Source organism: Bos mutus, chromosome 7, assembly GCF_027580195.1.
Source record: "Bos mutus isolate GX-2022 chromosome 7, NWIPB_WYAK_1.1, whole genome shotgun sequence".
Taxonomy (NCBI): Eukaryota; Metazoa; Chordata; class Mammalia; order Artiodactyla; family Bovidae; genus Bos; species Bos mutus.
Window position 1 is genome coordinate 86,161,690 of NC_091623.1, and position 25,312 is coordinate 86,187,001.

Consider the following 25,312-nt stretch of genomic DNA (forward strand, 5'->3'; position numbering starts at 1 on the left):
ATTGCCAAATTCAGACTTAAATTGAAGAAAGAAGGGAAAACCATTAGACCATTCAGGTATGACCTAAATCAAATCCCTTATGACTATACAGTGGAAGTGACAAATAGATTCAAGGGATTAGATCTGAAAGACAGTGCCTGAAGGACTATGGATGGAGGTTTGTGACATTGTACAGGAGGCAGTGATCAAGACCATCCCCAAGAAAAAGAATGCAAAAAGGCAAAATGGTTGTCTGAGGAGGCCTTACAAACATGTGAGAAAAGAAGAGAAGCTTAAGGGAAAGGAGAAAAGGAAAGATACTCATCTAAATGCAACTGTATAGGCCATGGGGTCACAAAGAGTCAGACACAACTGAGCAAACTTCACTTCAAAGAATAGCAAGGAGACATAGGAAAGTCTTCCTCAGTGATCAGTGCAAAGAAATAAAGGAAAACAATAGAATGGGAAAGATTAGAGATCTCTTCAAGAAAATTAGTGATACCAAGGGACCATTTCATGCAAAGATGAGCACAAAAAGGACAGAAATGGTATGGACCTAACAGAAGCAGAAGACATTAAGAAGAGGTGGCAAGAATACACAGAAGAATTATACGAAAAAAATTTTAACGATCCAGATAACCACGATGGTGTGATCACTCACTTAGAGCCAGACATCCTGGAACGTGAAGTCAAGTGGGCCTTACGAAGCATCTCTACGAACAAAGCTATTGGAGGTGATGGAATTCCAGTTGAGTTATTTCAGATCCTGAAAGATGATGCTGTTAAAGTGCTTCACTCAATATGAAAGCAAATTTGCAAAACTCAGCCGTGGCCACAGGACTGGAAAAGATCAGTTTTCATTCCAGTCCCAAAGAAAAACAATGCCAAAGAATGTTCAAACTACCGCACAATTGTACTCCTCTTCAGTTCAGTTCAGTTCAGTTCAGTCACTCAGTTGTGTCCGACTCTTTGCAACCCCATGAATCACAGCACGCCAGGCCTCCCTGTCCATCACCATCTCCCGGAGTCTACCCAAACTCATGTCCATCGAGTCAGTGATGCCATCCAACCATCTCATCCTCTGTCGTCCCCTTCTCCTCCTGCCCACAATCCTCCCAGCATCAGGGTCTTTTCCAATGAGTCAACTCTTCACATGAGGTGGCCATGGACTGGTTGGATCTCCTTGCAGTCCAAGGGACTCTCAAGAGTCTTCTCCAACACCACAGTTCAAAAGCATCAATTCTTTGGTGCTCAGCCTTCTTCACAGTCCAACTCTCACATCCATACATGACCACTGGAAAAACCATAGCCTTGACTAGACGGACCTTTGTTGGCTAAGTAATGTCTGTGCTTTTGAATATGCTATCTAGGTTGGACATAACTTTCCTTCCAAGAAGTAAGCATCTTTTAATTTCATGGCTGCAGTCACCATCTGCAGTGATTTTGGAGCCCCCAAAATAAAGTCTCTCACTGCTTCCACTGTTTCCCCATCTATTTCCCATGAAGTCATGGAACCGGATGCCATGATCTTCGTTTTCTGAATGTTGAGCTGTAAGCCAACTTTTTCACTCTCCACTTTCACTTTCATCAAGAGGCTTTTTAGTTCCTCTTCACTTTCTGCCATAAGGGTGGTGTCATCTGCATATCTGAGGTTATTGATATTTCTTCTGGCAATCTTGATTCCAGCTTGTGTTTCTTCCAGTCCATTGTTTCTCATGATGTATTCTGCATATAAGTTAAATAAGCAGGGTGACAATATACAGCCTTGACGTACTCCTTTTCCTGTTTGGAACCAGTCTGTTGTTCCATGTCCAGTTCTAACTGTTGCTTCCTGACCTGCATACAGATTTCTCAAGAGGCAGGTCAGGTGGTCTGGTATTCCCATCTCTTTCAGAATTTCCCACAGTTTGTTGTGATCCACATAGTCAAAGGCTTTGGTATAGTCAATAAAGCAGAAATAGATGGTTTTCTGGAACTCTCTTGCTTTTTCGATGATCCAGCGGATGTTGGCAATTTGATCTCTGGTTCCTCTGCCTTTTCTAAAACCAGCTTGAACATCAGAGAGTTCACAGTTCACATATTGCTGAAGCCTGGCTTGGAGAATTTTGAGCATTACTTTACTAGTATGTGAGATGAGTGCAATTGTGTGGGAGTTTGAGCATTCTTTGGCATTGCCTTTCTTTGGGATTGGAATGAAAACTGACCTTTTCCAGTACTCCTCTTACATGCTAGCAAAGTAATGCTCAAAATTCTCTAAGCCAGACATCAGCAGTGTATGAGCTGTGAACTTCCAGATGTTCAAGCTGGATTTAGAAAAGGCAGATTGCCAACATCCACTGGATCATCGAAAAAGCAAGAGTTCCAGAAAAACATCTGTTTCTGCTTTATTGACTACATCAGAGCATTTGACTATGTGGATCACAACAAACTGTGGAAAATTCTTCAAGAAAAGGAAATACCAGACCACCTGACCTGCCTCCTGAGAAATCTGTATGCAGGTCAAGAAGCAACAGTTAGAACTGGACATGGAACAACAGACTGGTTCCAAATTGGGAAAGGAGTACATCAAAGCTGTATATTGTCACCCTGCTTATTTAACTTATATGCAGAATACATCATGCCAAATGCCGGGCTGGATGAAGCACAAACTGGAATCAAGATTGCCTGGAAAAATATCAATAACCTCAGATACACAGATGACACCACCCTTATGGAAGAAAGCGAAGAAGAACTAAAGAGCCTCTTGATGAAAGTGAAAAAGGAGAGTGAACAAGTTGGCTTAAAACTCAACATTCAAAACTAAAATCATGACATCTGGTCATATCACTTCATGGCAAATAGATGGGGAGACAATGGAAGCAGTGAGAGACTTTATTTTGGGGGGCTCCAAAATCACTGCAGATGGTGGCTGCAGTGAAATTAAAAGACACTTGTTCCTTGGAAGAAAAACTATGACAAACCTAGACAGCATATTAAAAAGCAGAGACATTACTTTGCCAACAAAGGCCCATCTCGTCAAATTTATGGTTTTTCCAGTAGTCGTGTATGGATGTGAGAGTTGGACTATAAAGAAAGGTGAGTGCCAAAAATTGATGCTTTTGAACTGTGGTGTTGGAGAAGACTCTTGAGACTCCGTTGGACTGCAAGGAGATCTAACCAGTCTATCCTAAAGAAAATCAGTCCTGAATATTCATTGGAAGGACTGCTGCTGAAGCTGAAGCTCCCAATATTTTGGCCACTTGGTACGAAGAACTGACTCATTGGAAAAGACCCTGATGCTGGGAAAGATTGAAGGCAAGAGGAGAAGGGGACGACATAGGATGAGATGATTGGATGGCATCATCGACTCAATGGACACGTGTTTGAGCAAGTTCTGAGAGTTGGTAATGGACAGGGAAGCTTGGTGTGCCGCAGTCCATGGCGTTGCAGAGTCAGACACGACTGAGCGACTGAACTGTACTGCTCCTTGGAAGGAAAGCTATGACAAACCTAGACAGTGTATTCAGAAGCAGAGAGATCATTTAGCTGACAAAGTTCCAGGTATGGTTTTTCCAGTAGTCATGTACAGATGTGAGAGTTGGAACATAATGAAGGCTGAGTGCCGAAGAATTGATGCTTTTGAACTGTGGTGCTGGAGAAGACTCTTGAGAGACCCTTGGACTGCAGGAAGATCTAACCAGTTAATCCTGGTCAACCCTGAATATTCAGTGGAAGGACTGATGCTGAGGCTGAAGCTCTAATACTTTTGCCACCTGCTGGGAAGAGCCGACTCACTTGAAAAGACTCTGATGCTGGGAAAGATTGCAGGCAAAAGGAGAAGGGGCAACAGAGGATGAGACGGTTGGATAGGATCACTGACTCAATGGACATGAGTTTCAGCAAACTCCGAAAAGTGAAGGACAGGGAAGCCTGGAGTGCTGCAGTCCGTAGGGTAGCAGAGTCAGACACAACTTAGCGACTGAACAACAACAATGTAAGTAATCTAAAAATGTTTTAAAGTATGTGGGGAGAGTATGTGTAGCTTATATGCGAATACCATGCCATATTTTATAAGGGACTTGAGCATCCTTGGATTTTGGCATCTGTGGGATAGTCCTGGAACCAATCCCCTGGGAATACTAAGGGACGACTTAGTATAACCTTCATGCCAAAACTACTCAATGACAAAATGAAAAAGGAAAATTATGCCCAATATCATGAACTTGGACATTACAATCCCAAACAGAATATTAGGAAACTGAAGTTTTAAAAATATATGAAGAAGGTAATATGTAACATTGCCAAGTTGGGCTTTTCCAGGAATCCAAGTATTATAAAAATCTAGGTATTTTATTAACTAGCTTAAAATACTAAAGGAGAAAAAAGTCCAATAAAATCACTTTAAGAGATGCATAAAACAGTTTATCTTGAGTATCTTTCATGATAAAAATTTATCAAACTAGGGATAGAAAGGATTTGTTTTAAAGTAATTAAGAGTACCTATGAAAAACCTATATCAAAGTTCACACTCAATGGTGAAATTGTAACAGTATTTTTTTAAAGCTATAGTCCAGTTATTCTTGACAAGATTTGTATCAGTGTCTTAGCCAATGTATAATACAAGGAAAAGGAATAAAAAAAATTAAGAATTAGAAAGTTTTAAAAGACTGTAATTATTCGCAGGTGTTATGATTTCTGCATAGAAATCCTCAAAGAATCTGGAATAAATATAAAGTTAATAAAATTAATAAGTTAATAAAGTCCAGAAAATTTGGTGGATATATGATTAAGAAATAAAATATATTTAATATATCAGCAACAAAAGACATAGCACTTATAAGATACAGAAAGTATTAGAGGCAAATCTAATAAAAGTATTGTGAGATTTTTAAAGAGAAAGAAATATATAAAGGTTATTAAAGAAGATATAGAGAAATGGAAGGATATATTAGATCATGCATAGAAAGACCCAGTTTCTTCAAGATGCAGTCTCCCCCGGTTAAACTATTTAATATCAGTGCAATTCCAATAATAAATCTGGCAGGATTTTTTATGGGTTGCCAAAAGCCAATGCTAAAATTTAGATGAAAGAATGAAAGAAAGGAAAACCAAGATGGTTTTTAAAGTGAAAAGGGGAGAAGTCTTTCTATAAGGCTTTCTATGAGTCTTTCTGTAAGGCCTATTAGTAACTAAGCAGGATGACAATGCATGAATAGACAACACAGATAGACAAATAGACCAGGGGAACAGGACAGAGTACTCAGAATCAGACCTGGCTGGGATGAAAACCTGGCCCCTGAGAGATGGCCCTGCAAATGAGTGGTGGAAGGGTTTCTTCATTAAACAGTACCTATGGAGGAAAACACTCCAGTTGGATCTCTACCTTCCAGCATACACAGCTAAAGACCTAACTTGAAAAGTGAAACTTCAGAATGTTTGGAAGAAAATATAGAAGATTTATATGATCTCAGGAGGGAAAGGAATTTTAAGGTATGAAATATATAAGCAGTGAAGAAAAAGTTTGGTTAATTTGATTCCATTAAAACTTTAAACTTGTGTTCATCAGAAGATCATTAAAGAGGTGAAAAGATAAGTCAGTGTAGGAGAAGCTATTTGAAACCTTACCTGCATGTATCAGGTAAAGGATTAGGATTCAAAGTATGTGGATATATTTTCTTTCAAATCAAGAAGCAAAAGACAATCCAGCAAAAAATCTGGGGACAAATTAGGAATAGGCAGTTCAGTAAACACATAAAAAGATGCCCAATTTTATGAATAATTAGAGGAAAGACAAAATGAAAAATAAGATATCACTCCATCAGATTAATAAAAATTAAGAAGTCCAACAGTAGGAAGTGTTGGTGAGGACGTAAAAAAAAGAACCATTGTTGCTATTAAAGTAAGTTGGTACAACCGCTTCAGAATACAATTTGGCAATATTCAGTGAAGCTGAAGATGCTCATATTTTACAATCAGGTAATTCTATTCCTATGTTGTAACAGAGGACAATGTGTGTACAATAAAGCATGGGGCTGCGAGTTGGCTGGGGGTGTCGTAGGGGCAGGCAGTTATTTCGGTGGAGGTGTTATTTGCAGGTTTCAGAGATAAATGAAAGAAATTCACCTACACCCGGCATTCTACAGGGTTAGTGGGGCCGCTGTGTCTTTGCTGTCACAAGGGGAAGGTCACATGGCTGTTAGAGCCACATAGTCACCCACGATTAGACCCAGTTACCCCGTGATGATTTTGGAGTGATTTCCTCTCTCAACAAGGACAACAAGACGGGTGATCAGGTAGAGGGTGACTACTATGAGGGTCTGGAAGAAATCACTCCAAGGCCAGTTGGTAATCTCTATCTTGATGTACAGGTAATACACATAGATGATAAATAAGATACTAGTAAATATCATTCAATCACCGATTGAGGCAGATCATAATCACCAGGCACAGTAGAATCTTAGCAAATAGGAGAATTCCCTTTTGGGTGCTCCAGCAGCTGGGAGCCCGAGGGGTGCTCACAACTGGCTGTGGTGTGGGCAGGAGTCCCTGGGGGCACGGAGGATCTATTCATAGGTTCAAGGACACTGTACTCCCAGGCATCTTACCTATGCTCTGGCTGAGAGGAGGGCCCAGGGGCACAGGACCTCAAGTCTGCTTTTTAAATGGCCCTGTATTTTTGCTCAAACTTTTTGTGCTTTTATAGGTAAAAAATTACAAAGAAGCTGAATATCACCCAATGGGTATCTAGATTTAAAAAATTTTAATATTTTCATAAGTGGAATTGCTAAACAGTGGGGAAACTCTAAACTAGGTTTACATAGATCAACATGGATGAATCTTATAATTTTAAATAAAAAAATTTCCCAAAGGATGCTTTAGTGTATATGCAATTTATGTAGTATATGAAAGATGCAGAACCATACCATGCACTTTTGGGGATACATATGTGGTAAAAGTATAAAATATAAGAGCAAGGCATACTCCAGATTTGAAATAGGCTTGCTTTTGTGGAAAGGGAAGGGGATTTGATCAATGTGAGGTTCTGTCTGTAATGGTAATATTTTATTTCTTAAGCTAAATGGTATAATAGTATATGGTTGTTCATTATATTATTCTTTTACATCTTTTTGTGTATCTAAATGTTTCATTGTAGTTAACAAACATAAAAGTGTATATAAATGGTTGCCATGTGGAGACCACAAATAGAAGTGTACAGGACAAATAACACCACCAGAGGCCCTAATGTAATCCAAATGGATAGTTGTGGCTTGAGCTATAATTTCCAGTGATAGCATCTGACATATTTAAAAGGTGGTGTATCTCAAAACCTTTTCTATTTCCCTCTAGAAACTCTTGCTAGCTCCCCACTTCAACCCACCCCAAACTCATCTCCGTTAAAGGCATCAGCATTTACCTGGTTGCTCTGTGTGAGGAATCTTCCTTGCCTTCTGTACATCCCTGAGTCCCTCAGAAAGTCCTGTCATGACTGCTAACAGAATACATCTGGAATCTGTCCTCTTCTCTTCAGCCCCACACTGTTCCCCAGTCCAATGCAATCTAACCCAGTCTCTTGCCTGAGTGATGCTAGAATTAATTCTTCTACTGTCTATCACCTCCTTCCTAACTTGCCTCCCTGTCGCTATTCCCGCCAGTTTCCCTACTCTGTCATTTCGATGGAGATCTCTTAAAAATGTAAATCAGTTCACATCACTTCCTTGCTCCAGCTCCAAGGCTGAGGTTAAAGTTCACAGCCTTCCCCAGGCCTGCCAGGCCCTCCCTACACAGCTGGCCTCTCCACCTTCATCTCCTGCTCTGCTCGCCCCTTTCTGTTCTAGCCACCCTGGCTCTGCTGTTCCTTTCTCACTTTAGGACGCTTGTGCACACCCCTGGGAAGTATTCTCCTAGATTTTGTTATGGCTGCATTCCTGGCTTTAGCAAGGCCTCCGCTCTGCACCTTTTCTAAGTAGCTGTCATGACCGCCCTTCCCCACCTGACCAGTCCCTTTCTCCCTTGTGGCCATTCCACTTTCCTTCCTGTGTGATGGGATATATGTATTTGTCTAAACCTTCATTTCTGTCTCTCCAACTAGACTGTCAGTTTCATGGGGGCTGGACATTCTCTGTCTCATTCACTGTTGTGTTTCTTTATACCTGAAACAGCGCTTGGCATGTGGTAGAGGCTTAATCAACACTTCCTCAATGAATGAATGCATTGATGATAAGCAAAAACTTAGATGCCTCAAAAAGTGTGTTTTGGTAAAATAAAATCCCCTGGAATTGTTCATACATAAGAAGAATTTGAATAAGGTTGTTTCATAAGGTGTAACAGTTGAAAATAAGCAGAACATTCTTCAGAAGCAGATTAGTTAACTGATTTTAAGTGGGTGTGATAATAGAGTAAATATAAGTAGATGTGTGAATAGTTCATCTCTGTTCATCTGGGTATTAAAGTTGGCCAGAAGGCTCTTGGAATCTTCTCTTTGGGAACCTTCCTTCTGTGTTGCCTGATGTATACTTCCCACTGGACCTCGATAGTCATTCTGACGGTCAATCATTCCCAAGTTCTCTGGGTCGGGGCCACAGGGTAGGGAAGACTCCGAAGGAGAAGGGAATCAGGCACTCTGTGTCCACTGTGTGCCTGGGACTCTGCCTGGGTTTCTCTGTCCTGTGGCTGACTTAGGAGCATCCTCCCCCTGCCAACACACACCCCTCATCGGGTGGCCCAGGCAGGGGAAGGTGTGCAGCTTGGTCTGACCCTGCCACTTTCGCCACCCCTGCAGGTCTCAGAGCTCATCTTTGTGTCCATCTATAGCTCTGAGTTCTGCATGAAACTCTATGTGGACCCCATCAGCTACTGGAAGGATGGCTACAACCTGCTCGATGTGGTCATTATCATCATCATCTTCATCCCCTACAGTCTCCGCAAGATCAAGGGCAAGCACTACCCCTACCTCAACATCGCCGACGGTGTGCAGTCCCTGCGCATCCTCAAGCTTATCACCTACAGCCGCGGCATCCGGGTGAGTGGCCTGGAGTGCTGTGGCTGTGCATGTGCGGGCAATTGGGCCCCCGATGAAATGGTACTTCTGTTTCTCTCCTACGGTGATTGAGTCCTCTTGTGTGGGAGGTTGATCTTTACCTGTTTTATCTCATTTCACCCTTAAATGATTCTAGGAAAGGTGTTAGCTCCATTTTACAGATGAAGAAACTGAGACCCACAGTCACTCAGCAGTTAGATACTGGAGCTGACCTTTGAAAGTTGTTCTGACTCGAGTCCATCTCATCTTGCCCTCTCTCCCGTGCTGCAGAGTGACTGATTTTCTTATGGTCCAGACCCTTTGGAGTATGTGCCCAGGAGCCTCCAGCTCTTTGATGGGTCTGGCCACTCACGTCTTCCCCCAGAAAACTAAAAGTCTGCAGCTTCTCTTGAGGGGAGGGTCTCATGACTTGTTCAGGAAGCTCTGGAAGTCCTGCTCCTGCTGGGGGACACATGGTGGCCGGTCTTTACTTGGCTCAGTGGTGTCAGAGCACACGTCAGAGGTGGCCCAAGCACACCCTCAGGCGCTCATCCTGGGCCCAGTGTGTTTGCCCGGGCTCTGCTCAGGCCCACGCTTCTCTGGGAAGGGGCTTGTTTGGGCCTATTGACCATGCAAACCTCACCTGCACACTGCGTCCCACTGCCACGTTCTTCATGAGTTCTTACCTCTTTAGTCTTGGCAATCTTGGGAAAGAAGTTCTGTTTCTCTTGCAGGAGTGGAGGCAGCTTTTTTTTTTTTTTTTTAACATCTCAGTTCTTTTGGAATGAATCCCCAAACACTGGTTTTCTTTCTCCAAGGAGAGGAGGGAGGTGTGGGGTGGGCATTTATTCCTGCAGGCAGCTGCCAGACTGGTCTGCAGGCAGGGCAGCCCCAGTGCTCCTTGGCTGTCTCTCTGCTTCACACTTTACCTCGAACTGTCAGAACTTCACCGTCCTGGGTCCCAGCTCTACCAGTACCTCCTTTTCTATGTTAATAGTTTCTCAGCTTAGAAAAAAGATTTTTTGCAGTTGACAATGGTGGCACAATGCAAGGGGCTGGAGAGTGGGTTCCAGCCCTGCTGGTGTATCACAATGTGACTGTGGACGAGGCGTTTTGCTTCTCTGAGCTTCTGATCCTGCATCTTGAAATAGGAACATCTCCCTACCTTGACAAGGTATCAGGGACAGATCTAGGTAGCTGAACACGTATATGCAAGACTCCAGGGCAGGGAGAATGAACGATGAGGCGTGGGAGATAAGACCAACACCCATGTCATGGACGAAGACTGAGATCACAAGATGAAGACCTGCCTGGGAGTTGGGGCCCAGAAAACCTGGGAAGCCCCACTCCTCTGAGCCCTCTTCATTCCTGTTTCCAAGGTGGCTCCCCTGCTCCTCCTGGACCTGGAAGAGCATTCAGGGCTGGCCCTCAGCTGAGGAGCAGAAACAGGACACCCTGGGATGAACAGAGGCAGGCTGGATTCAAGTAGAGAGCTCAGGGGTGCTGATGGGGCAACTACTCCAGCCCTGGGGCAGCACGGGCAATCCCCCCATGGGTGACTGAGCATGGAGGCCGTGCACTGGTGAACCACTGTTAGATTGCTCCAGCCCTCAATCTGGACACTGCTCCCATTTGTTCATTCAACCATTTATGGAGCATCTACCATGTGCTAGGCAAGGCACCAGATACCGGGGCAGCTATGGTTGGGACAGGCTGAACCGCTGTCCTCTGAGCCCAGCCCGGCCGGCAGCCTGACCTAGCCCTTGTGCTTCTGCCTTGCAGACACTCATCACTGCCATGGGGCAGACAGCCTACACCGTGGCCTCCGTGCTCATCCTATTCTTCGTCCTGATGTACATCTTTGCCATCCTGGGCTTCTGCCTGTTTGGACTTCCAGAAGGGGGTGACATGAATAACTGGGGGAACCTGGCTTTGGCCTTCTTCACTCTCTTCAGCTTGGCCACGGTACCATGTTTGGGAACAGTGGCGGGGGTGGGGGTCAGGCAGGGGCCTTGAAAGGGGACTGGCAGCTGGTGCGAGTGTGTGGACATGCTGGGCCTCACTTGGGGTCTTTCCCACACTCAGACACTTAGCTGGGGTTGGGGGGAAGCTGAGGAATGGTCTCCCAGGACAAGGCACAGGCTAGCACCCTGGCCAAGAGTCCATCACTGACTCTAATCTTGTGACTCCCTACAGCATTCCTATTTGCCCCATGGGGTGGTAAAACTTTTCAAAAGTTCTCAAAAGATAATTCATCCTAATTGAAGTGTAATTTAGGAGGAAAACCCACATCACAAAGCCTTTTGGGGAATAGGCTGTCACAAATCCATGCAGAATAAGTCTGCAAAACCTGTCTCAAAGTCTAGATTCTACTGGGTTCTGGCAAGATTGAGGTCTTTTCCAAAGGAGGGCCTGGCAGAGGGGCAGTGTCTCTTGGGGAAAGCTGGAAGGCCTTTTGGAGAAGAGCCCTTAGGGCACATTGGACAGAAGTGCCCACACCCAGTGGTGCCCTGCATCTCTGCCAGCCTGTATGCAATGGAGTCGGTGGATTAGGGGGTGTGATGTGGAGGGGCTGATGTGGAAGAAGAGCCAGCCTGCTCCTCAGTAGGGCCAGGGCTCCCCTAGGGCAGGTGAGCAGGAGGCCTGCCCCCCTGAGCCTTGGCACTTGCCCTGCCTGAGTAGGTCGATGGCTGGACAGACCTGCAGGAGCAGCTGGATGCCCGGAATTTGATTCTGAGCCGTTCATTCACCATCATCTTTATCTTGCTTGCCTCCTTTGTCTTCCTCAGCATGTTTGTGGGTGTGATGATCATCCACACTGAGGTGAGGTGGCGCTTGTAAGGATTGGTGGGGCGGGGGCGGGGTGGTGTTGGTTAAGTGTGGCAGGTGGATCATCTCTGAGCCGTCTCGCTCTGGAATTGGAAGGGAGGGGACCAGGTGGGCCCATCTCTATGCCGGCGCAACCCTTCTCCCTGAGCCCCCCTCATGATGGTGGCCAGCAGGACAGGTACTTGGGAGGTCATTGCAGCTGCAGCGGGCAGCTTGAGTTGGGGGCTGGCCCTGTGAGGGGGTCCTCCTGCTGAGGGGCCTGAGTGGCAGTGGGAGACTGGGGAAGAGGGAGGTGGGGATGGTGCACAGGGAGAGCCCTGCATCTTACCTCCATCCTCCTGCCCTCTAGGACTCCATCAAAAAGTTTGAGCGGGAGCTGATGCTGGAGAGACGCATGAACCTCATGGAAGAGAAGCAGGTGATTTTGAAGCGGCAGCAAGAAGAAGTCAGCAAGCTGATGCAGACCCAGGTAGGCTGTCTCCATGGGCAGGCAGACAAGCAGAGGGACAGTCAGGGCTGAAGGGATGGTCAGGAAGACGGGCCTGGGGGCCGGGGTGGAAGGTGGGGGGCCTTAGGCATCTGTGCATTTGGAGAGTCGGCTGCCCACCTCTCTCTAGTTTTCAGAGTCAGACTGTGTTCTCTACCTTTTTGTATTTTCTCTGGACCTCTTCAAGTGTTGAGTGTTGTGATTATACTATTTCCCTCCTTCATAGGCAACACTCCATTGCTGGGCCATGGACTATAGCCCACCCGGCTCCTCTGTCCATGGGATTTCCCAGGCAAGCATACTGGAGTGGGTTGCCATTTCCTTTTCCAGGGAATCTTCCTGACCCAGGGATTGAACCCAGGTCTCCTGCATTGCAGACAGATTCTTTACTATCTGAGCCACGAGGGAAGCGCTAACATTTCCCTCCTTCATGGGCAACACTCCATTGCTGGGCCCTTGGCCTTGAGCAGTCTTGTTCCCGAGGATTCACTGGGTGCCAAGCAGGCTCCATTCCCGGTCGCGGAGCGGGGGAGGTCATGGGGTGTTACTGACAGGTGTTACTAACCTCAGTTTTTCTAAACTGGAACAAGAATGAGTTCAATGGGCTGGAGATTTTCTGTCAAGCATGATACAACTGTGAGGGCTGAAGCCCTCTGAGCTGCCTGGAGTGCCCAGCCAGGTCCTGAACCACTGCCCCTTTCTCCCCGTGAGGCCAGTGCCCCTCTCCTCAGCCTCCTCTCCGAGGTGGAGACGTCCTCCTGTTTTGTGTGTCTGAGACTTGTCCACAACAGGGTGAAATGCTGAGCCGTGCTCAGGCTATCCCAGTTCCTTCCATGTCACCGGTCCTCATGCCAGGTCAGTTGTCCTCACGTCAGGTGTAGTAGCTCACCAGGTGGCCCCAGGCAGGGGGGTCCAGGCCCAGAAGGGGTTGGGGTGGCCTGTGCTTGTACTCAGGACTCATCTGGGGGCCAGGGTCAGGCCTCTGCCTGTGCTCCTCGTGGAGGGTCCCCAGGTCTTTGTGTAGCAAGACTCTCGTCGTGCTGCTCTGTTTATGCTCCTCTCTCTAGAAAGATCTTGACCACAAGAGTTTCACTGAACTGGTGGAGAAGTTTAAGAAGACTTTGCGGCACACTGACCCCATGGTCTTGGATGATTTTGGCACTAGCCTGCCCTTCATTGACATCTACTTGTCCACCCTGGACAACCAGGATGCTACCATCCACAAGTCAGTCCCAGCCCCCCTGACCCTGGCCCACGGGTCCTGGTGGGGTGCTGGCTGATGTGCAGGGAAGGCAGAGCCAGGTCCTTCCTGGGGGGTGTGCAGGGGCTGGGCTGCTATATGGGCAGGCCTGTTGCTGGTGGGGGGAGCACTGCCCACTGGCCCTCCTCAGTTTAAAAAACTGACCTGTTTTTAAACATTGCTTCCTTTGATTCTCCAAGAGCACCTCACCAAGCCCTTCTCAGTGGGGCAGAGGAAAGACCTCTGGCTGCAAGTCAGAAGCTGAAGCTCCTGACCTGGTTCTGTTACTGCTTCCTGTGTGACTCTGGCCAAGTCTTTGTCCCTTTCCCGCCTGTCACAGGAAGGACTGACACTAGGAAAGCAGTGTGTGTAAAGCTCGGGACTGTGCTCAGTGTGAGTTAGCTGGGGTCACACTGGCCACTACTGCAGGAAGAAGAGGGGCACAATTAGCCTGATGTCTCAGCAAAAGCCCCCTGGAGGGCTTTGTACACTGGAGGGGGTCTAGGAATGCCCAGCGTTGGCCCAAGAGTGGATCTGGCAGTGTCCAGGCCGCCCTCAGGCAGTCACCTCAACTCAGAGCCCAGGAGTCTGCTGTCTCCAACCTAACATGGGCAGTGAGAGAACTTCCTCCCAGATCCCAGGGAGCCTGGCCGACCTGGCCTTCCCACCCAGCCCAGTCTGGTTCTCAGGTCCGTGCTCTTTCCTGACCCACACCTGCCAGATATGGTGGACATGCAGGTGTGAGCGTGCAGTGGGCAGGGCCAGGTGGAGCGGAGCTCACTGTGAGCTAAGGCCCTCCTCCTCCACTCCCAGGCTTCAGGAGCTGTACTACGAGATTGTGCACGTGCTGAGCCTCATGCTTGAAGACTTGCCCCAGAAGAAGCAGTCCAAGTCCTCGGAGAAGGTCGATGAGAAGTAGCTGGATGTGGGCACCCAGCCACCGTGGACCGCGGGGGCTGTGACCCAACCCCACCGCCCCCCATTGAACACTTGTTTTCTGGGTTGACCTCTGTGCGGCTGTTGCTGTGATCATGACATCTGTCTACCTTTGGGAGCTGACCCGAGTTGGTGCCCATGAAGTCTGATTCCTCCTCACATGACACAGCGAGACCTTGGGAATGGGGAGTGGGGAGAGAGGAGCTCAAGGCTCACCCTGGCCAGAGGCCACACCTGGGGGCCACGCTGGCTTTCCCTTCCCTCGACCCCCGCAGCCAGGTCCCACTGGGCTCCTGGGAAAGCCACCTGGACCCTGGACCGAGAAGGGCCTCCCACAGTCCCATGAGAGGGCATGGCTCCTGTGATCTGGTGTGGCCCCACTGGCCTAGGAAGCTCTGCTGGCTCGCCTTTGTGGGCCCCCATGCTGGCAGGGTCACAGCTCTCTCTCTGCACACAATGCCATGGAGGTCTCTCTCTGGAATTCTTCTCTGCTTTTCCTGAGGCTCACGGTGATAGTGGTGCCCCAGAAGGGTGACAGCACCAGGCATTTGGGCTGCTCCCTTCCCTTAGTTAGAGCCCTTTACTCAAAAGGCAGCCTTTTCCACGTCATCCCCGGCCAGATGACTCCCACAGTCAGCAAGGCCCTGGCCCACCAGTGTTGGAGCCATCTGAAGGCCCAGGTGGTGGTGGCTGGGGGTGGCTGGCACCCCTTGCTCGCATCTGGCCAAACCAGAGACCCATCAGTGCCTGCTCTGCTCTTGTTTCTGGGGAGTGTTCTTGAGGCCTGTCATCTTGGCAGGGCCCTCTTCTTGGACAAGTGCTGAGTTCTGGGTTGGGCTGGGGTGGGAGACCAGCTTCTATCGCTGGGCACAGAAAGGCCAGGCCCACCCTGGGAAGGATGATAAGTAGAAAAACACATAGAATTGAGAATGGCTGGACAAGGCCCCATGGGGGTCCGTGAGCTCCAGGCCTGGATGACGGCACCCCTGAAGCCAGAGGAAGACAAGGGCCTGCGGAAGCCTTTACTGCTCTTTCCTGAGTTGTGCTGGGGGTTCCGTGATGAGAAAGCCACAGTCTCCTCCTGGCCCTTTTCGTTCCCATGGTTGCCTAGAATGGCTGAGAAGAAATGTCCCTGAGGAAGTGACAGTAACTGCTTGACTGTAGAGAGCATGTGTCCTCCGAGATACTAAAATCATTTCCATTTGCAAATGTTCACACTCAGGACCAAATTGAGCATCGTGCGAAACTACCGAGAAGGACTGCTCTAGAGCATGAGACCCATCGCCATGCCCTGGGGAGTCCTCCAAGGGTAGGAAGCATGGCCTTGCCCCTTCCTGGACTGGAGAGAACTCTGTGCCCTGGAGGGGGCCCTGAAGTAAGCGAGGGATGCCTCCAGTGCCTAGCAGTGAAGGGGGTGACTCCAGGTTGGGGGCTTCTAGGGGGGCTCTAGTGTGTACAGCCCAGACAGCCCAGCGTGCCGGCCTCAGGCAGTGGCTCTGATTTAGGGCTGGGACAAGGCAGATGTTGCCAACTGTCCACTCTGGATGTGCCAGGGTTGCTTGGGGGAATGTGAAAATACCTCCCCTGCTTTCACTAGGAAACATGCGGGAACTGGCCTAGGCCTCTGTGGGTGAACAAAAGGTTTTAAAAATTCCTCAGGGAGGCAAGTTTGTGAGTACCACAGTTTTAGAGTCAGGAGGCATGGATTTCTTAATCAGGTGGCCTTGGGCAAGGTGTCTGGTCTTTTGAAACCTTAGCTATTTCGTCTGAGAAATGGGCTGATAAAACTGTCCAGCTATAGTGTTAGTTGCTCAGTCATGTCTGACTCTTTGTGACCCCATGGACTGTAGCCCACAAGGCTCCTCTGTCCATGGGGTTTTCCGGGCAAGAATACAATGCTGCTGCTGCTGCTAAGTCGCTTCAGTCGTGTCCAACTCTCTGTGACCCATAGACGGCAGCCCACCAGGCTTCCCGTCCCTGGGATTCTCCAGGCAAGAACACTGGAGTGGGTTGCCATTTCCTTCTCCAATGCATGAAAGTGAATAGTGAAAGTGAAGTCGCTCAGTCGTGTCCGACTTTAGCGACCCCATGGACTGCAGCCTACCAGGCTCCTCCGTCCATGGGATTTTCTAGGCAAAAGTACTGGAGTGGGGTGCCATTGCCTTCTCCGAAGAATACAATAATGGGTAGCAATTTCATCCTCCAGGGGGTCTTCCTGACCCAGGGACTGAACTCACGTCTCGCTATAAGGATCATTTTATTTGATGATGAGTGTTTAAAAAAACCTGAGAGTGTTTTAAAAAAGAAAAGACATGATCAACTGTGGTCTGCGCTTCCTGGTTGTCAGCTCTGCCTCTGCTATGTGGCCAGCTGCAGCGGGCTGGCCTGGCCAGGGGCTGAGAGGGACCGGGCCAATGACACAGTACCAGGGGTGGAAAGTACGGAGCTGAGAGCAGGAAGCTGAGGTCAGGAACCTGGGAGTCGGGGAGAATGGGCATCCAGGTGGAGCTGGTGCAGGGTGGCCAGATGACCCGTTGGGCCTGCAGGGCCTGGGGCCCAGGAGGGAAGCCCAGGCATGGGCCGCAGGGCTGCGGTGTAGAAGGGCACTCTTCCTGGCAGGGCAAGCAGAAGGCCTTCACAGAGCAGGAACTGGGAGAGGGTGATGTGCAGAGGGCTGGCTCAGCACTGCTGGCAGCTCAAGCCAGTGGATATTTGGCGTAAAGTCCCCAAGCAGCATTCTGTTTGGCTCTATTTGCCTGCAGAGCAAACACTGGCAGATTGGAATTCCCACTTGGGCTCTCACCAACTCAAACAGGCTTGGCCAAGGCTTTCAGTTGATTTGCTTCGGGCACAAGTGGCTCTGCTTGCCCAGGCCTGGCTGTGGAAAGCAGGACCCTCCTCCTACCCACCGCCCCCCTACCCGGGGATCCGGCAGAGCTGTCCCCAGATGGCTTGCCTATCTCCATCCTGCCAGCTGGGTAGTTTGGGGCTGCAGTGGGATACCCAGGACCTGGGCTCAAGTCTTCTGGTCACTCCCAGGCCCTCCCCCAGCTCTTGTAGGAAGGAATATGGAATCCAAGGCTAGAGGTATTTGGAAGGTGGCCGGATTGTTTTTTTTTTTTTAACTGCTTGTTGATTCCACCAGCAGGAAGCAGTCTCTGTAATATGGAAATCCAGGCAGTGACTGAGACTATAAGTGCTCCTCTTTATTCCAACAGTCCCTAAAAACTCAATACTGAGATGCTGGAGACTGCACACCTTGAAATTTTCCCCAAATGGTGGGTCAGACGGGACACTTATAACAAACTGCCCTTCACCAGGTCAGGAGAAGACGGCTCTGAATTCCTAACTAGGCTACTCAGGAAGGAGAGGTAATCATTGTTGATTCTAGTTACAGGGGTTGGGAAATGAGGGAGAAAGGCACTCAGTGTAACGGGGTAAGATTTACCAACATGCGTGCACCTCACTCTGCCCTACACTCTGCACCAAGAATGTCCTCTGTGCGTGGTTGGCCACGTGCTGTACCTCCCCGAGTTCTTGCTCTGATTTCACCTGAGGTTTGGTACATTGCAGCCCTGGGGATATGGGGGAGGCAGGGCTGGAGAGCCGGAAGGAAAGGGAAGCGTTGGTGCTTTCTTGGTCGGCTCCTGGCTTCTCCTCCATGGCAGAGAAGCAGCATAATGGGAGAGGCTCACTAGACCTATAGGATAGGAACTGGGACAGGGAGGAAGAAGGAAGTAAAATCTGAGGCCACGAGTCAGAGGCTCTGAACCGAGACTCTGACCCAGCTGGAGGGCGAGAATGGAAAGGGGACAGGTGGGGACAGGCATCCTTGTTGGGTGAGAACCGGATCCCCAGTGACACTCCTGGAGAGAGGCCATTAATGATGGGACTTATTGAGGGATGATTTCTGGTTGCTGAACCTTGTCTTTTGAAAATGGAGCCCCATGAAGAGATCTGATTATGTGGGATCTATGTTATAAGATGGCCATTTGTCATAGGGACCTCCTAGGCTAAAATTGGGATACGTTGAGAGGGCTTTAAAAACCACCACTGAGCCCCCAGCTGCGATTTGAGGCCTCTAGATGCAGTACTCCTGAGGGCAATGGCACTAAGTGTGACTGGCTTTCTGCAAAGTGAAACTGAGGTCTCAACAGGAGGTGTGAAGAGGCCAACGGGGGATGAAAAGTCTGCTGTAAAATTCTTAGGTTGACCCCCAACTTTTGTAATCTGGTAATGGGACAATGGCCTCTCACAGCAGAGGCCCCCCACTGCCCCAGTTCAGGATCCTGAGAGCACAACTGCCCCTTGACTTCCTCCTTCCCCACTGGGGCCTTGATGTCTAGGATTGGGGCGTGAGGTGAAAAGACTCTTCAAAACATGCTGCTGGACCAGCGAGGGAAGAGTCCAAGCAGCGGTCCAGCCGAGGCTCCAGAGGTATGACCTATTCTCTTTGTTGACTGTGGAAAATACCACCTTCTGTTTTATCAGTAGTTCTGTTTCAAATACTTTGACATACATGATTTGAAACTCATAACAACGCTTAGGTACTTTCATTATTCCCATTAAACAGGTGGCAAAACTGAGGTTCACAGAGGCAATGTACCCAAGGCTGTATAACTAAGGGGGAAGAACCAAGCATTTCTGGCTCTAACCACTCTGCTATGATACTGTGCAACAATCCTCTAGGGAAATGTTATCCTCATCTTACAAGTGGGCAGACAACACTCAGAAAGACTGTTACTTGGTGAGATCATCATTGGAGGGCAGAGTCAGTATCTGAACGCAGACCATACATGGTCCCCCCTGCGGTCTCACAGCAGCTTTGTTCTTTCTTATCAAAGCAATTTTTTGAACTCTAAAAATCAAACCATGATTCCCTCCTGAGCAGGGCCTGCCTCTGGGAGGAGAAGGGGTGGTCCCTCAGACCAGCCTCATTTAGCCAGTTTCCTGGCCCCTTCTTGTTGCCTCGTGGAGGCTCTGAAGTCTGCTGGCCCAGTGGGTCCTGACTTAGCAGCCCTGGGAGCTCCAGGGATGGAGACGGTAGCAGGAAGCAATCAGTGTGTGCAGATGGGTGGTGACTGTGGTGCCTAATCAGGAAATTATAGCCTGGGCAGAAGAGGGGTTTGGCTTAGAAATCACCCTTCCCTGGGTTCCAGTCAAGCAGGCCCTGGGAGGCTTGGCTGGGCTGACGGGACGCTCCGAGCAGGCATGAGCTCAGCAGGCAGGATGAGCCGGCCTTGTCAGACAGGGCTGTGCAGAGCGGCCCCGGGCCCAGGAGGCTGCGTCCTAGGTGGTGATGCTGTGGTCAGTCCTTTCTGGCCCTCTGCCTGCTCCTGTGCCTTCTGACACCTCATCAGCAAGGGGAGAAGCTGTGGGCATTCAGGGGGTGCTTTGGGAGGTTCTTGACCTGCATCAGTGACTTTTTACCTGATTCACAAATGAGCAAGTGGAAAAGGTGTGAAAGAAGTGTCAGGTGGAAAAACCCAGGTGCAGAACTGTGCATACGTGCACCATTTGGAAAGGGAGAAATAAAACCACACACACACACACTGGCAGTGAGATATTCCCTTTCAAGTGGCAAATATGATAGACAAAACCTAGCCTTGGCCAGGGCATGAGGTGGCACCCTGTCCACTTTTGGCAGTGCAAAGAGGTGTGGCTTTCTCAGAAGGCAATGTGCATGAAATTTTACTTGTGTGTTCCCATGGGCCAGCAGTTCTGCTTATGAAATTATCCTGAAGAGCCAAATGACAAATGCACCGAGATGTGATGGAAACACAGCGAAAGAAATCAACTCCCATTGGTGGGGAGACTGGTCGAATTAGTATGAGTCCATACATATGGCCCTTAAAACAATGATTTGTTGATAAGAATAGATGTTCCTGATATTATATGATTGAAAAAGTGGCTTCTAAAGCTACCTGTGATACGTCTTTTATGTAACAGTGAGTGAGAGTGGGTAACACATGTACATGCACACGTGTGTATGCTGAGTGATGTCTGGGAGAACAATCATTTTAGTGCTGGGACGGTGGTCTTGACTTTGTCCTCACTCTTTTCTGAACCTTTTGAATTTTAAGAATCAATATGTCTTTGTAATCAGAAAAAACAACAGTTTTCATCTTGAAAAATGTTCTGGGAATTCCCTGGTGGTCCAGCAGTTAGGGTTCCATGCTCTCACTGCCAAGGGCCCAGGTTCAATCCCTGGTTGGGAAACTAAGATCCTACATGATGCATGGTATAGCAAAAAAACAAAAAAGGTTAAACAGTGTGCATGTGTGTGAGTGTGCATGTGTAAGCATGCACAACTATGCCTGTGGTAGATGGAAGGGCATTCCAGGCAGAAGGGACTGCAGACACACAGGAAAGAAGCTGGTGTGGCTGCCACCCGCAGTGCGAGCAAGGGCAGGGGAGACTGGGCACGTATACTAGCAGGATCCTAGGGACCTGGGCGTGGCAGTCTGGAAGCAGGCCAGTGACCCGGCCGTTGTGATCCCTGCTTCCTCTCTGAGAACAGCCTGCTGCCCTGTACCTAGCACTTAAATTTCCTCTCTTCTGTCTCTGCTTCCTCTCCCCACCTTCACTCCTGCACACCCATTCCCATCGCCCTGTCCATCATGACTCAGCATCAGGTTCCCTTTAAGAGGAAGCCTTCCCAGATTGCTCTGGTTGCCTTGATAGCTCCTTTTTCATCCTCTCACCCTTGAACTTTCATACCTGTCCTTCGATCAGACCTTAATTCCTCTAGGACCAGGTGAGGAGGGCTGTGAACTGAGAAGTTACGCTGGAGGTTGCCTGGATGCCAGTGATAGACCAGCTGACATCAGTCAGCTTCAGAGTCCCAGTGTGGAGGGAGAAAGCAGGCAGCAGAGACCCAGGAGGTGTTTTGAGCCTGGCATGTCACAGGCACAGTGCCAGACACTGCACATAGCTTTTCACATTTATTCCATTGAGCAGATGAGGAAACTGAGGCTTACAGAGGTTATGTGGCAGTAAGTGGTAGTGTTGCACTTGGGTATAGACAAACCCAGGTTCTGTCTAACTCCAAAGTCCACACTCTTACCCTACTAGTCTCTGGCTCTCACCCCCTGGAGGTTGGCTGGGCTGGGCCTGTGATGGGATCTCGCTGTGCCTTGCTGCCCAGACCTCACGGAAATGGACTTCAGGGTGAGAAGGTGATGTAGTCTCACTCAAGTGGTAGCTCCTATCCTGGTGGAGGATGTGGGGGCAGTGCAGCATACCTGCTGAGGCCTGCTGGCCATCGTCCCCAGTGAAATCAAGTGAGATATTTCCCTATGCGGCCAGCTGGCAGGAGCACTGGGTAAGAATCTAATGGGGAGGAGGCTAGGCATGTTGACCAGGAAAGAGCTTTCCCACTCAGAGATTCTCCAGTGGTAGGAAGTTGGTGAAATGATAAAGGACAATTTAAGCAATAGCCCAACCGAAAGCCTTACGTACTGGTCACATCCATGGTTCCTTCAAACCCTGCCAGCAGACTCCAGGAAGCAGGCAGGCAGGTCCAGTGCCCACTGGCAGAAGAGGAAAGCTGGGCTCCAGGAAGGGACAAGGAGCCCAGGCCAGGGGCTAGAATCTAGAGGGTCCCAGCCCTCCCCCAGGCACCTCCCCCAACTTTGGGCTCAGTGGGCATTTTTGCCTTGATGGGTTGGGCCAGTCTCTGCGAGCCTAGGGGACTTCCCTGGGGTGGCCTCAGCCAGAGACCAGGGAAGAAGCAGCAGCTTTGGAGGTGTGGACACCAGGCTCAGGGGAGCCATGAGTGGTGTGCCTGTACTCAGGGACCAGCCTCTGTGACTCAACAGGAGTGCTAGTTTGGGAGATGCAGGAGGGGTCCTTTGCCACACTGTCCTCTATGTGTGTGTTTTGTCTAAATATATCCTTTATTAGATCAGATTTGCCCAAAGGAAGAGAGAGGAGTGTGCGTGAAAAGGCTAGAGTAAGGGTGGGGATCAGCATCCATCCCAGTGTGTCCTGGAAAGTTCCCAGAGAGGCCACAGGAGGGAACAGTTTGGGGAAACCCTCACAGGCCCCGCCACAGCCTGGCAAGCGGCAAAGTGGCCGGCTGCTTTGTGGCTGCAATGTCTTGGAGGGTTTGCCAAGCACTTTCCGTGAAGTCACTGGGACGTTAAGCCCTTGGTTCAATTAAATGGGTTAATACACTTTGTCTGATTCTGCTGAATGCTAATCATATAATGTGATAATGGTGGTAATGGCGCTCTCAGCTGCGGTCATCACACGTGCCGCACCGTCCCAGGCACGCAGGGAGGCAGAGCTCACATTCCCACACACTCAGGCCTCATTTTCCACTCATAAAAGCCCATTCTTCAAAGCCTTTCCAGCCCAACTCCCTATATCCATTTTCGGGACAAATTACCAACACTTAAAAAAAATTGGTCCATTTTGCGTAAAAGCCAAGCCCAAATTACTGTTCCTTTCCCCTTTGTGTTTTGAAATTTCACAAAGAGAAGGGTGGGGGGCTGAGGGGGACACAGGGGACGGAGAGAAGAGGCAGAAGGGGAAAGAGCGAGAAGAGGGTATGAACGAAGACGGAAAAAACAAGCCTTCTTGTTTCAGTAAAAATGTATTTCTGGAATGATGTTTCAGTTTACTCAGGCAGAAAAATTAGAAATGGTGTGCTTATTAAACAGGCTAAGTAAGCATGACTATTTTTAGTAGTGCAGTAAAACCTTGGTAATTTGGACCTCTTTAATAAAGATTCCATGATCACGCTGGCTGGCAGGCACACGTGGTGTGTGTGTGTGTGTGTGTGCACGTGTATGTGTGCAGGCAAGGTGAGAGTGTAAATAGGCTGCTGAGTTGGAGGACTGAGAGGGTGAGGGGACAAAGGGGACAGGGGTGGGCGCCCCGCTCATGAGAGCCTTTTTAAACTGAGTTCTCTCTGCTTCGCAACACAAGCTCATTACAAATTCTTCTCTCTGAACACTCCTCTTGGCACCGACTAATTTGACATCTGTTTAAAGAAGAAAGTATTTGAAAACAAAAATTTTCATTTCTGTCAAAATCTGTAAAGATTTACTTGACACCACCTGTCATTACTGGCCTGTTCCCCCTCCATGTGTGAGACTGAATCCTGGGTGTTGACACTTCATCTGGGGGAGGTGGTGACTGACCCCTCTAGGGTAAGGACAGGGACCTGTAGGCAGAAGGCCACTCGCTGCCCTGCAGATCGCAGTTTCTTGCATTTAAAAAATAATATTTGATTCATCCTGTCATGACTAAAGTAATAAACATGCTCAGTGCAAAAAAACTTGGAAAGGAAAAATGAAAAAAAATCCTGTTTCCTACCACCCAAAGGTAGCTGCTGTTAACACTGTGCACATCCAGAAATTTCTCTGTGTGTGTATAAAAATAAAAATGGTACCATACATATGTAATGTTCTGTAGATTGTCTTGTTTAGTGTTTTGGCAGAGAAGCTCAGTTTAAAAAGAAAAGGCAGTGGCAAATCTATTATTTAATTTTATGCTAAACTTACAGCAAAGTCATCAGCCCCACTTACTTTCTCTTGGCCGTATAGCAGACACTTAGTAGGGACTTTAATGAGGTCTCAGTGCTCTTCTGCACAGAGGGATGGAGGATGGGGTGGGCCCACATGGGGCTCAGCTATAACTGGGGCCTCAAAGGGTACCTGCTGAAGAGGGTTGCAGGGAAAGTTCTTCCAGCAAGCAGCAGACTGGCTCTGGTAGTGGGTTCAGCCTCCAGAAGTCCTGGGTACCACCCTCTGAATGCCTCTCTGGGTAGGCAGAGGCATACACACAGATACACTTAAAAAAAAAAAAGTTGAAAATGCACATAGTGTGAAATTTGCCATTTTAGCCTTTTTTAAAGAACAGAATTCAGTGACATTAAGTACATTCATATCATACTTACTGTAACCATCACCACCATCTCTCAGAATTTTTCATCATCCCCAAATGAAGCTCTCTACGCATTAAACACGAACTCCCCCTCCCCTTTCCTCCCTGCCCCTGGCAACCACCATCTTCCTGTCTGTCTGGATGAGTTTGCCTACTCCGGGTAGCTCATACAGGTGGAATCATACAGCGGCTGTTGTTTTGTGATTGGCTTATTTTACTTAGCACAGTGTCTTCAAGGTTCATTCATGCTGTAGCGTCTGTCAGAGTTTCCGGCTGTTTCAAAGCCGAGTAGTACCCTACATTTTGTTTATTCATCTGTTGATGGACGTGGGTTGCTCCATTTTTAGGCTATTGTTAATAATGCTGCTATGAACGTGGGTGTATAAATATCTGTTTGAGTCTCTGCTTTTGTTTCTCTTTTATATATACCCAGAAGTGAAATATCTGGGTCATATAGTAATTCTATGTTTCATTTTGTTTTTTTAAGAAATCGTTGTGCTCTTTTCCACAGCAGCACCATTTTATATTTCTACCAGCAATGCACAAAGGTTTCACTTTTTCCACATCCTCCCTGACACTTGTTATTTTCTGCCTTTTTGGTAAGAGCCATCATAATACACTAGTGGTATCTCCTAGTGGTTTTGATTTTTATCTCCCTAACGAAGGGATGGAGCCAAAGCAAAAACAATACCCAGCTGTGGATGTGACTGGTGATAGAAGCAAGGTCCGATGCTGTAAAGAGCAATGTTGCATAGGAACCTAGAACGTCAGGTCCATGAATCAAGGCCAATTGGAAGTGGTCAAACGAGATGGCAAGAGTGAATGTCGACATTCTAGGAATCAGCGAACTGAAATGGACTGGAATGGGTGAATTTAACTCAGATGACCATTACATCTACTACTGCGGGCAGGAATCCCTTAGAAGAAATGGAGTAGCCATCATGGTCAACAA

General features: G+C 48.3%; 1 protein-coding gene across 1 annotated transcript in view; it reads left to right on the plus strand.

The window, feature by feature from the left end:
- Window positions 1–23,809, plus strand: part of CATSPER3 (cation channel sperm associated 3) — a 43,431-nt gene extending 19,622 nt beyond the window's left edge. The window contains exons 3-8 of the mRNA XM_005890400.2: window positions 8,738–8,977; window positions 10,757–10,939; window positions 11,657–11,797; window positions 12,153–12,272; window positions 13,358–13,515; window positions 14,344–23,809. Of these exons, the coding sequence (XP_005890462.1) occupies window positions 8,738–8,977; window positions 10,757–10,939; window positions 11,657–11,797; window positions 12,153–12,272; window positions 13,358–13,515; window positions 14,344–14,449 (948 nt within the window). The 3' untranslated portion in view covers window positions 14,450–23,809. The remainder of the gene's footprint in view (window positions 1–8,737; window positions 8,978–10,756; window positions 10,940–11,656; window positions 11,798–12,152; window positions 12,273–13,357; window positions 13,516–14,343) is intronic.
- The last annotated feature ends 1,503 nt before the right edge of the window (window positions 23,810–25,312 follow it).